At 40.9% G+C, this 13,317-nt stretch overlaps 1 protein-coding gene across 4 annotated transcripts in view; it reads right to left on the bottom strand.

Moving 5' to 3' along the window:
• Positions 1-13,317, bottom strand: part of TPST1 (tyrosylprotein sulfotransferase 1) — a 153,118-nt gene that overhangs the window by 55,220 nt on the left and 84,581 nt on the right. For 3 of the 4 annotated variants that reach the window (XM_017338227.4, XM_051836341.3, XM_008249652.5), the window contains one exon: positions 371-569. In XM_017338227.4, coding sequence (XP_017193716.1) covers positions 371-569 — 199 coding nt within the window. Of the gene's footprint in view, positions 1-370; positions 570-9,451; positions 9,820-13,317 lie in introns of those variants that run through there. The other variant, XM_089321525.1, reaches the window with a different exon arrangement.

Genomic DNA, 13,317 nt, shown 5'->3' with positions numbered 1-13,317 from the left:
CATCTAAACAAAGGTTTGAAAGCAATCCTTTGATTTAAAAAAAGAAACTAGAAATAAGGTCACTAATAATTTTGGTACTTATGCAAATATGCTTTAATCAACTATGAAAAATAAATCTTCCCACCAGTGAGTACCATCCCTAGAAATTGGAAAAAGTGATTAAGGAATTGTCCCAACAGTACTTACAAAGAACCAGAGTAATCTTTAAAATGCAGTGGAAGACTTCTGAAAATAAAGCATTCTACAAAATCAAATTTTTCTTATTTAAAATAATTTTCTGATAATAAAAAAGCAAGAAAAATTACTATTCAGAACTCAAGTTCGTTATCTAGTTTTCTCAGTCACTTTAAAAAAAAAAAATCTCACTTACCCTTCTAGTGTTTTCCAGGATTTTTGGATCAGGCTTTCCATAGTTAGGTGGATTGGCATATGGGTCATACCCAAGTTTAGCAAGCATGGGTGCAATCACTGCCATGTCCTGCAGAACATCTGGAGGAATCTTCCCAACCCATTTTGATAGGGCTCCCACATTGACCGGCTTGATGACTTGGTCTGTAGATCTCTCCACTCTGAAAACAACATAATGTGAATAAATATTGACCTAAAAGTTTTAAAAATATATTTAAAGAGCACTGTAAATTGTATTTGATAACTTTAAAAATTATAATTGACTGGAAAATATAGCAATTGAAAAAAGAGAACACCAATCAGGTTTAAAACCATTTATTAGACTTTTTAAAAAACAATTTTTAAAGATTTGTTTTATTTATTTAAAAAGGAGGGAAGGACATCTTATATTCACTGGTTCTCTCTCTAAATGATCGTAACAGTTGGGATAAGGCCAAGCCAAAGCCAGCTCCATCTGTTCTCTACATGGATGCAGTGACCCAAATGACTTGGGCCATCCTCTGCTGCCTTCCCATGTGCACCAGCAGGAAGCTGGGTTGGAAGTAGAGCAGTTGGGACTCGAACTGGTGCCCATATGGGAAGCCTGCATCAGAGGCAGCAGCACCACAATACCAGCTTCATTAAAAAATATTTTGACAGTGAGTATTGGCAATCTCAGATTTCTACAAACAGCAAAAATGGTCAACTGAAAACACCTGCATAAAACGTATTGGCACTTTAATTACAATATCCAGAGGGGAAAAAAAACAAAGATAAGACTGTTTAGAAAAAATCCCAATTTACCTCAACTGTACAAAAAAAATGGATTGATGGGTGACAAGGGGGACAGATGGACAGATACATGATAAAGCAAGTAAGTAAAATGTTAATTGCAGAATCCAGCTAGTGAGTATATTTATTCTCCTGTATGTTTGAAAATTTGCCTAATAAAATGTTGAGGGAAAACAGCCAACTGCAAACCACTAAGAATGTAAAATATTCACTTGTTCTGTTTCTTGCTGACTTCCTAGAGAATACCATTTTCTAAAGAAAATAAATGTTGCTTATGACTTTCAATATTACAGGAATCAATATTACAGGATAAATGAGTTCTATGTGTTGGCCTGTAAATTCACTTTAAGCCTATAGGGATTACATTCACTATACCTGACTAACTAGTGACTTTAGGATAAAAATAATATGAAATAACATCTTGATTTAAATTAAATCTGAATTTTGGCCAAATGACTATAAAACTAAGGTGCTTAGGAAAGCTTTACACCCCGATACATAATAAGTGACTCAAATATAGTATTTTTAAAAAAGATTAATTTATTTATTTGAAAGTCAGAGTTACACATAGAAAGAGAGGCAGAGAGAGAGAGAGAGGTCTTCCATCTGCTGGTTCACTCCCCAACCAGCTGCAATGGCCAGAGCTGCATCGATCCGAGGCCAGGAGCCAAGAGCTTCTTCCGGGTCTCCCATTTGGCTGCAGGGGCCCAAGGACTTGGGTCATTTTCTACTGCTTTCCCAGGCCATAGCAGAGAGCTGGATCAGAAGTGGAGCAGCTCAAATCAGTGCTCATATGGGATGCCGGCATTGCAGGCAGCAGCTCTACCCGCTACGCCACAGAGCCAGCCCCTCAAATATAGTATTTTAAAAAAGAGGGGAAAGACTTTAAGTATTTGACCTCTCGTTGCAGATAATCATTATCTAATGAGGAATTTCTCAAAGGCGCTTTACTCCTAAAAGAACAGGCAAGCAAAAATAAGGTGAGACCACTTGCTCCAGGTTTAACCTCTTAAATATTTCTCCAGGACCCCACTTAACCCACTGCTCCCTTCACTCTATATTTTTCCTGTATGGCTTCATCTCCAATCATCCTCACTTAATATGAATTTTTAAAGACTTATTTATTCATTTGAAAGGCTTAGTGACAGAGAGTGAAAGACACATCTTCCATTTGTGGTTCACTCCCCAAATGCCCACAACTGCCAGAGCTGGGCCAGACCAAAGCCAAGATCCTGGAACTTCATCCTGCTCTCCTATATGGGTTCAAGGGCCAAATTGGGCCATCATTTGCTGCCTCACCAGGTACATCAGAAGGAAGGTGGATCAGAAACAAAGTAACTGGGACTGGATTTAACACTCTAATAAGGGATGCAGGCATCCCAAGTAATGGTTTAACCTGTTGTGTCACAACATCCACCCCACCTCCTGCTCAGTGCTCTTTCTTTCTAAAGATTTATTTATTTGAAAGGCAGAATGACACACACACACACAAAGAGAGAGAGAGACAGACAGACAGACAGACAGAATCTTCCATCTGCTGGTTCACTCCCTAAATGATCACATCAGCCATGTCTGGGCCAGGCCAAAGCCAGGAATTCGATCTGGTTCCTCCCATGTGTGTAGCCAGGGCCTAAGTACTTGGGCTATCTTCAGCTGCATAACCAGGAATATTAGCAGGGAGCTGGTCTAATGTAGCTGGGAATCATACTGCAACTCTGACATGGGATGCTGGCATCACAAGTAGCAGTTAAACTTGCCGACCCACAGAGGAAAATCTATCAACCCTGATCTAAGACCATATCCTAAGGAAATGTGGAGTTTGTGTGTATGAAGGTGGGTGTGGCCTCAGGTGATACCTCCCTCACTGAAAGACCACATCAACTTTTACAAGTATGGAAGAACCTAGTAAGTTTACAGAACAGCAAGGGAGGGCAGCCAAGGACACACTAATGTTGCCAGGAGGGGGAGAACAAACAATAGTGCTTACTTAGTGTTGCACTTACCAGGTTCAAGAGAGACATGTTGAATTATAAGGATAGATAATTAAAACAGAAAATGACAACAAGAAAGGACAGTCACAATCTTCAAGGTAATCAGAGTCTGCCTGGTAAACCACACAAGCTTTCTACACTCAAAGTCTTAAGAGTTACTCTTACTCCCAAATCACCTCTTGAAGCTTACCTTTCCTCTCTTCCATGGGCTCTAGTTATTTAGTTTGCCTTTTTCTTTTTTTTTTTTTTTTTATTTAATTTTTTTTTTTTTTTTTTTTTTGACAGGCAGAGTGGACAGTGAGAGAGAGACAGAGAGAGAAAGGTCTTCCTTTTGCCGTTGGTTCACCCTCCAATGGCCGCCGCTGCAGCCGGCGCACCGCGCTGATCCTGGCAGGAGCCAGGAGCCAGGTGCTTTTCCTGGTCTCCCATGGGGTGCAGGGCCCAAGCACCTGGGCCATCCTCCACTGCACTCCCTGGCCATAGCAGAGAGCTGGCCTGGAAGAGGGGCGACCGGGACAGAATCCGGCGCCCCAACCGGGACTAGAACCCGGTGTGCCGGCGCCGCAAGGTGGAGGATTAGCCTATTGAGCCACGGCGCCGGCCCTAGTTTGCCTTTTTCTAAGAGGCAGCAAAGCATACTGCGGAGAATGCACACCTGCAAGCTGGGCTGGCTGTATTATCCAGCTTTGTACTCCAAAAAACTATGAACCTCAGGGATTGGGGATAATAACTTACTAACAGGTAGACACAGTTCCAAAAACATTTTCAAAAGCAAGAGATGACAAATGATGGCCTAGATCTGGGCTGCTGCCTGTTTTGTTAATAAATTGTTATTAGAACACAGCCACACCTGTGTGGTTCTGCACTGGCTACGGCTGCCATGGCTCTACTAAGGCAAAGCTCAATACTGACAACAGAAGAGTTTGACCTGCAAAGCCAAAAGTATCTGGTCCTTTACAGAAAATGTTTGCCAGCCCTTGTTCAAAAGAACATAATTATTTAGAGAGAAATGGGCCTGGTCTGGAGAGCCTGATTTTCTTTTCTAGATAAACACCTGCAAGTGGAGCTCATCAAATCTCCCCTACTCATTCTTTCTTTTGGGAAATTAACTAACACTTAGGCCAGAAGTGTACTAAAGTATGAACTACTTACCATTACAGCACCTTCTAGCTCATCAGGACCTCAAAACATAGAGCACAACAAACTGACATTTCAGCACACATAGCCTGAACCAACATGGCAAGATACTTGTGAATCAGCAAGTTCTCCCCTAATTCCAAGTGTCCAGGCAGCCACGTTGCCTCAAGTCTAAAATCGTAAATGACTGAGGTGAATATAATCCTCCAAGACATTCATTTTATGCATGGATCTTCCACGAGTCTCAAACACTACAGCCAAGCTGCCTGCCAAACCACAGGCCTGAATTACAATACTCAGCAACTACTACAGGAAACCAAATTCTCCAATTAAAACATCAGGGATGGAATGGATATGCAAAAAAAGTGAAAGAGCACATAATTCAAATGGTTAGATTTTTTATAGTGAACCATCTGGTAAGATATCATTAAAACTCATGCTTTCAAAGGTTATTTCAATATTAGAAAGTGCTCAGGTTATGTCTTGTCAAAGAAATTTAAAAATATATGTACCAAAAATTCAATTTTGTAAAAATGTTAAATATGCACCTTTTTATGCATACTCACATTAGAATGCTAAAAATGAGTGGGTTTAAGTATGACTTATATTTCCTTACCTAACTTTTCCAAATTTTTCAATTTTCATTGATAAATAGCATTTCTTTTTTAGCCCATGCAATAGTGAGACTCAAAATCACAAAGGAAATTTTCACTCAGAAATTTGAAAACCATGTCAACTTTTCTCTCTTATATTCCACATCCAATCCATGAGAAAATCTTAGCAACCACATGTCCAAATATATCCCAATACGAGCACTTCCACTAACTCCACTGATACTCACCTAATCCAAGCCTATGCCATCTCTCACCTAGATTTCTACAATATTCTTCTAATTGATCTCTCTACCCTTTCCTTTATAATCCCTGTGGTATATTAGCTAATCAGCACCTTTTAATCTTATCAAATGATCCCCTAAAAACAAAGCAATTGGACAACAAAACCAAAAACCCATAAACAACATTTAAAAGGAAACTAGGTGAAAAATCCTAAAATACAAATGAGGAGTTAATAGGTATGTTAATTTTCTTGACTGCAGTAATCATTTCACTATGTATACAAACAGGAAACCATCATGCTGCATATCTTAAATATATACAATTTAAAAATCTTAAAAACCATTCTTATATTGCAGATCATACAAAAACAGGTGGCAGCTCACCGTTGCCAACTTCTACTAAAAAGTGAGCTTCAGACAAGTAAAATGATTAGTCAGGCACTGATAAAGGAATGGGATGATATCAAGTAAATAACTGTTATAGAAATAAAACTAAATAACTTAAAACTAATATACATAAGAGTTATATACTCTGACAATGCAGACATTTTTAAATATATAGGAGGATATGGGAGAGTCTATGCAAAAAATTATTTCTTTCACTAATCTTAATGATGGTGATAGTATTATATAGGATAAAGAAAATGAATAATTATATATATATATATATATAAATCCTATCATTCTATGTAGCCTTCACAACAATGATTCTCAGTGTGAAAAAAGATGATACAGGCTTGATATTGAACCCTATAGCCATGCTTTTGAATTGCAACTACCAAAATAAACTAAAAGAAACAAGGACAACTTGAAATGACTGATTCCTCACCTGAGCTAAGTCAGTAACACTTTGTCATACTAGGTAGCACAGAAGTTATCAGACACTGGCAGGGTCACAGCAAAAGTATTCAGGAGCCAATTTACAGGAGCTTCCAGTGGCCAGCAATGGGGACATTTGAATTCAATAAAAATACTAATCTAATACATAAAAACTTATCCAATTGAGCTCTTAGAAGAGTGATAAGAAATCAATTCATTATTTTGAAAACTGGCAAACAAAGGGAAAGAATCAAGTATTCATCATGCCTTCCTTATATGAACATTTATTAATCTTGGGTAACTGAACAGTAGACGCAAGGATGTTATCTCTTTATAAGCATTTTCAGCAAATATATGGAAAAGAAATCAGAATTAGAATACCTAATTTTGCAAGATCCCACAAATCAATGAGTCTATTCACTGAGCTCAACAGCTGCTAAATCACAAAACAGATGTTATAGATAGCCTTGCCAAATCAGACCTTCAAGTCATATTAAGCCCCAGGATTCAACTGCCAATTTATACCAAGCACAGAATTCAAAAGAACATGTTGGAAATCAGCAGTTCAATTACAAAATTCAGGTTGTGAATAAACTTAAAGGCTTAAATGGCCTGGTTCTTCAAAAACTAATATGGTTAAGAAAGAACTGGAGCATTTGGAAACCTGCAGGGTAGAAAAAATTTGTGTAATGCATCAAATTATTTTTCATGGGTAAAACTAAACAATAGTGGTTAGGTGTGCACACTAGGGCCATAAAACTATTAAAGAAACACCAGAAGCAATTTCCAGTGAATCACTTGGGAGGAAAGGTGTGGATTAGTTTTGGAAAGGATACATAGAAAAATTTCTAGATTACTAGCATAGTTCTATTTCTTTTTTTAAGATTTATTTATTTACTTATTTGAAAGTCAGAATTAATGGGAGAGAGGGGGAGACATCTTCCATCTTCCATGGCTGGGGCTGGGTCAGGCCAAAGCCAGGAGCCAGGAGCTTCTTCTGGGTTTCCCACCCGGGTGCAGAGGCCAAAGGACTTGGGCTATCCTCTACTGCTTTCCCAGGTGCACTAGCATGGAGCTGGATCAGAAGTAGAGCAGCTGGGACTTGAACCAGTGCCAATATGGAATGCTGGCACTGCAGGCCTAGGCTTTAACATCCCTGTGCCACAGCCCCAGCCCCTAATGGTTTCCGAAGATAAGGAATTTTCCATCTTTTTCCATGACCTAAATAAAAGTTTAAAAAACATTGGACACATATGTTATTTTTTTAAGTTTTTTGAGGACTTTATTTAGCAAAGGATCCCCCAAATGACACATCTCTCCTTTAAAGGTTATCAAAAAAATCCAGTTGTGAATCAACTATTATTTTTTTTAATTATTTATTTATTTATTTGACAGGTAAAGTTACAGGCAGTGAGAGGCAGAGAGAAAGAAAGATCTTCCATCCACTGGTTCACTCCCCAAATGGCTGCAATGGCAAGTTGAGCCAATCCGAAGCCAGGTGCCAGGAGCTTCTTCCATGTCTTCTACACGAGAGAAAATGGCCTAAGTGCTTGTTTTATTTATTTGAAAGCAGAGTTACAGACAGAAAGGAAGAGACGGAGAGAGACATTTTCCTATCCACTTGTTCACCCCCTAGATGGCTGCAATGGCCAATAGTGGGCCTGGCTGAAGCCAGGAGCTTTATCGGGGTCTCCCATGAGTGACAGTGTCCCAAACACTTGGGCCCTCTTTCAACTGTTTTTCCCAGGCCACTTAGGGGGTGAACCAGTGGATGGAAGACCTCCCTCCCTCCTTCCCTCCCTCCTCTCTCTCTCGCTCACTCTCTCTGTGCCTCTGCCTCTCTGTAACTCTGCCTTTAAAAAAAAAAAAAAACTCCATATTGAATGTGAAAAGGGTGAAGGGCTCCTGAGAAGTGGAGAAAGAGAAGAGTATGGTTTCATTCTTCTTGTCCTGAAGCAGATGATTACTGGACAGCCTCCTTTCTCTGGGGCCCAGCATGACCCAGTGCTAGACCAATCTTTGTAGTTAACTTTAGCCCTATTCTTTATTTGTGACCATGGTTTTGGGTACACCCTTACTTCAACCGGAAGTACTCCCCTTAGATGATGTTGTAGGCAGGTCCACTTGCAACAAATTCACAGTTTAGGTTTATTTCTTCTTCATTTTTTGAAGAATTTTGCCAGACATGGACATTGCAGTTGAGGTTTTTCCTTTCAGCAGTGTGACTATGTCAGTGCATGATATCATGGAGGACCCCTGGTATGTGATGAGATGCTTTTATCTTGCTGCTTTAAACATTCTCTGTTATTTGGCTTTCAGTGATTTCATTATGATGTGTCTAGGTGTGGATATCTTTGGGTTTGGTTTTTTTTTTGTTAAAATTGATTTATTTATTTGAAAGTCAGAGTTGCCAGCACCGTGGCTTGCTAGGCTAATCCTCCGCCTTGCGGCACTGGCACACCGGGTTCTAGTCCCGGTCGGGGCGCCAGATTCTGTCCCAGTTGCCCCTCTTCCAGGCCAGCTCTCTGCTGTGGCCAGGGAGTGCAGTGGAAGATGGCCCAAGTACTTGGGCCCTGCACCCCATGGGAGACCAGGATAAGTACCTGGCTCCTGCCATCGGATCAGTGTGGTGCGCCGGCCGCGGTGGCCATTGGAGGGTGAACCAACGGCAAAGGAAGACCTTTCTCTCTGTCTTTCTCTCATGTCCACTCTGCCTGTCAAAAAAAAAAAAAAAAAAAGAAAGAAAGAAAAGAAAAGAAAGAGTTACACAGAGAGAGAGAGAGAGAGAGAGAGAGAGTCTTCCATCCGCTGGTTCACTCCCGCACTGGCCACAATTGCTAGAGTTGTACCAGTCTGAAGCCAGGAGCTAGGAGCTTCCTCCAGGTCTTCCCACACAGGTGAAGGGGCCCAAGTCCTTGGGCTACCTTCTACTGCTTTCCCAGGCCATAGCAGAGAGCTGGATCAGAAGTAGAGCAGCCAGGATTCAAACCGGCACCCATGTGGGATGCTGGCACTGCAGGCGGCGGCTTTACTCACTACGCCACAGCACCGGCTCCTCTCTTTGGTTTTGATCCTATTTGAAATTTCTGAGTTTTTTAGATGTGCGGCTATGAATTTTTCATCAAATTGGGGGTTTAAATTATTATTTCTTCAAATATTGTTCTTTCCCCATCTCTCCTCTTCTAATATTTCCATTATATATATGCTGATAAATCTGATGGTATACAACAGGTCTCAGGTATTGTTCACTTTTCTTAATATTATTATTTTGCTCCTCAGAATGAATAAAGCCAATTGTCCTATCTTCAAATTTGCTGCTTTCTTTCTTCTTGCTCTAATTTCCTGCTAGGCCCCATGAGTGAATTTTTCAGTTCAGTTAATATACTTTTCAATTCCAGAAAATTTATCTGGTTCAGCTTTATAATTTCTCTTTATTGGTATCCTCAATGTGGTGAGAAATCATTTTCAAAATTTGTTATTTCTTTTTTTTAAAGATTTATTTATTTATTTGAAAGAGTTACACAGAGGGAGGGAGGGAGGGAGAGAGAGAGAGAGAATGTGTGTGTCTTCCATCTGATGGTTCACTCCGATTGCCGCAATGGCCAGAGCTGCGCTGATCCGAAGCCAGGAGCCAAGAGCTTCTTCCGGGTCCCCTACACAGGTGCAGGGGCCCAAGGACTTGGGCCATCTTCTACTGCTTTCCCAGGCCACAGCAGAGAGCTGGATCAGAAGTGGAGCAGCCAGGTCTCAAACTGGCGCCCATACGGGATGCCAGCGCTTCAGGCCAGGGCGTTAACCCACTGCGCCACAGTACCGGCCTCCATAATTTGGTATTTCTTTAGAGGTGGTTTCCTTTAGCTGTTTGAGGGTATAATTTAAATAGCTGATTAAAAGTTCCTCAGGGACAATTTTTATTGTTGGCTGTTTTCTTGTTTCATTCCATGCCTCGTAACTTTATGTTGAAAATTGGACATTTTAACTACTATGAAGTTGCAACTCTGGAAATCATATTCTCTCCAGTGGCCAGAGTTTGCTGTTGTTGCTACTTGTTGTGGTAGTTGTTTGGAGTCTATTCAAAACTGATTATGTAAGTTCTGTATTCTTTGTTGCATATGGCCACTGAAGTCTATTCTTTTAGCTTAGTGGTTGGCTGATAACTTCCTTAAATGACAGGAACCAAAAAAATCTTCCTGACTTGGCAGAAGGGCTCTGAGCAGGTTTGGGGCACACCTTCAATATTCAGTCAGATGGTCATATAACTTTGCCTTAACCTTCACTTTTAATGAGCCTCAAAATCAGCCAGACACATGGCCATTTACATTTCCAGGAAAATGCTGACATTTTTCAAAAGCCCTTATGGACATCTCATTCCCAACCTATTAGTCTAATGGTTACCCTAACTGTTGTCTATTTACTCAGGTAGCAGAGACTAAAGCATTTTTCTATAAATGTTTTGGGTGACTATCATTCTCCATGCTCTCAGAGGCCTCAGCAATGGGCCAGTTCTGAATTAAGAGAAATGCAGTCAAGGATTTTGAATCCGTCTTCCAGGATGCCACCAAATGGAGTGAAGCAAATAATTAAAGTTTTTTAAGAATGAGGCCCATTCTGTTCCTCTAGTACCAGGAACTGGTACATTTCAAAATGGGCTGAAATGTGGAACAGGGAACAGTGCTGGAGTAAGTTAAAATGCCACAAATCTCATTGTTCTTACTGATAACCAGCCATGTTTTATAAATAAGGAATCTCCAACTTTTTCAAGCCCTTGTATAATTTCTTGTTCTGAAACATTTGATTCTGACAGCTTTTGCCCATTCTTCTACTGCTCTTATGGAAGGATGAAATTTCACATTTCATTTCTGTGCCATTTTTTATGCCACCCCCAAAGAGCAAAACTTGAAACAGCTTGAAAATATTCCTATCCCAGCTTCCATGTAAATCAATTTATCATTTACTGAGATTTTTTTTTTTACTGAGATTTTATACTTCCGTGTGGCTAAAGAGATAACTATGACAAGTTGTTTGCCTTAAAGTAATAGAATTAACTCAACAGTATTAGATTTCAAGTGAAACTGCTAATATTATAACAAGGGTGTGGGACCCAAAGGGGGCAATTTTAATAAATGTCCCAGATGGTTATGGTACTTGAAGTTGCTTGGAGAAAAACAGTCTTGGGTTTTCTTTGACCTCTACATTTAGGACTATATATTAATAAGCAACATTAAGTGTATACAGAGACTAAGGCAGAAATTGGGCAAATAGGAAAGAAAGAAAAGAAAAACAAAATGTACTAACTGCAAGACAGAAAGAAGTAGGCATAAATGAGCCTGCCTTTTGCCTCTATTCACAAGCAATCCTGATCCTAGAATTGAATTATATATGCTAGAAAAAAACCTAGAAACTCTTCAGATGTTATCTCCTCAGAGAAACCTATCCTGACTCCTATGTACATTGGCACACTCTTCTTTACCCCAAAATATTCCTTTTTCCCTTTAACCTAACAAAGACACCATTTTTTCAAAATATCTCCTAACTTGTATTCCCTTATCAGCAGAAGAGGTTACTCTTTCCCATTATCACATCTGAAGTTTTGCCCTAATGAAAATGACAGAATAAATGGAAACCCTTCCCTGCCAGGTTCCTAGTGAATTGCTAAAAGGTCTAGAGAATAGAGAAAAAGGAACAGCAGTAATACCTGTATTTCCTAACCTCTCCCCTCTAGGAAAAAATTCCAGAATGGAAAAGATATGCTAGACAGGTTTAAGAAAAAGGTAAAAACAAGGGTCTTTACCCATTTTTTAGATCGTGTTATGGCAGAAGACTGCCATGATGGATGTCCCTTAACATGAAGATGGGAGCACCCTCAGTGCCAGCATTTCATATGGGCATCAATTCAAGTCCTGGCTAATCCACTTCTGATCCAGCTCTCTACTGTGGCCTGGGAAAGCAATGGAAGATGCCCAAGTGCTTGGGTCCCTGCACCCCTATGGAGACCCAGAAGAAGCTCCTGTCTCCCGGCTTCTGATCAGCTCAGCTCCAGCCACTGATGCCATTTGTGGAGTGAACAAGTGGATGGAAGATCTCTCTCTGTAGTTCTATCTTTCAAATAAACCTTAAAAAAATATTAGAAGGGAAGAGGACATGAAGTTAGTTATCCAGACCCCTCTGGCACCCACGTGGCATAAAGGCATCTTGAATTTTCTGTACAATCATTGGAAGAAGGAAGCTAAGGGTTCTACTAGCAAACTTTCTGGGGGTCTGGGGTTTGCCCCATGGAAGGCAAAGAAATTTGGTAGCTGAGGGATATGAGTTTTATTGCCCTGTTCCAGGGCTTAATGAATATGATATCTAGGGTCCAGCATTGTGGCCTTGCAGGTAAAGCTGCCACCCACAGTGCTGGCATCCCATTTGGAACGGTTCGAGACACAGCTACTCCACTTCCGATCCAGCTCTCTGTTATGTCCTGGGAAAACAATGGAAGATGGCCCAAGTCCTTGGGCCCCTGCACCCACGTAGGAGACCCAGAAGAAGCTCCTGGCTCCTGGCTTCAGACTGGCTCAGCTTTGTTGCAGCTATTTGGGGAGTGAACTAGTGGATAGAAGATCTTTCTGTCTCTCCCTTTCTCTGTCTGTAACTCTACCCCTCAAATAAATAAATAAAATCTTAAAAAATATATAGAATATTATATCTAGACCACACAAGGCCAGCATGAGCCAAAGTGGGGCCAGTAAAGCAGAGAAAACTACTCAGCCACTGCTGAGCTAGGGAAGAGACCATGACTCCACTGGCCAAGACTCTTGCAGCACTTTTCACAGCAGGATAATGACCAGGTTGGACAGGAACATAATTTTTTAAAAAAATTTTCCCAGAAACCTTTTATTTTTCTTTTCTAAAAACCTTGTATTTATGTACATAAGTGTGGGGAGCAACTGAGACTAGACTAAGTTACTGGAATTAAGACTTATTCTATGCATCTGCTCTCCCACAATATGGCTCTGAGAGACCAAACAACTTCTACACAGCTGCCTCCAGTTCGACCAATAACCTACAGGAGCTGATCCTGCTCCTGATTGGAGGAGAGCAGCATGCTCGGCGTGTGGGTAGCAGAGTTGGGATTGGTGGAAGAGGACTATAAAGGAGGAGAGAGACAACATGCACCAGGAACATCTGAAGGAACACCTGAGCAGCCCCCGAGAGAGCCGGCCGGCGGTGTGCCACTCCTCCACGGAAGCGGGGAAAGTGGCAGGGGGAGCCGCCCCTCCACAGAGGTGGAGGGGTCAGCAGCCAACCCAGGAAGGACCAGCAGCAAACCCGGGAAGGGCCGAGCAGACTAAAGAACAGCGCAGGGTTTAGTGT

This window comes from Oryctolagus cuniculus, chromosome 19, assembly GCF_051225735.1.
Source record: "Oryctolagus cuniculus isolate XC-2025 breed Fujian yellow rabbit chromosome 19, ASM5122573v1, whole genome shotgun sequence".
In the NCBI taxonomy this organism is placed as follows: Eukaryota; Metazoa; Chordata; class Mammalia; order Lagomorpha; family Leporidae; genus Oryctolagus; species Oryctolagus cuniculus.
Note: the sequence above shows the minus strand (reverse complement) of the source record. Positions and strands in the feature narration are given on the sequence as shown.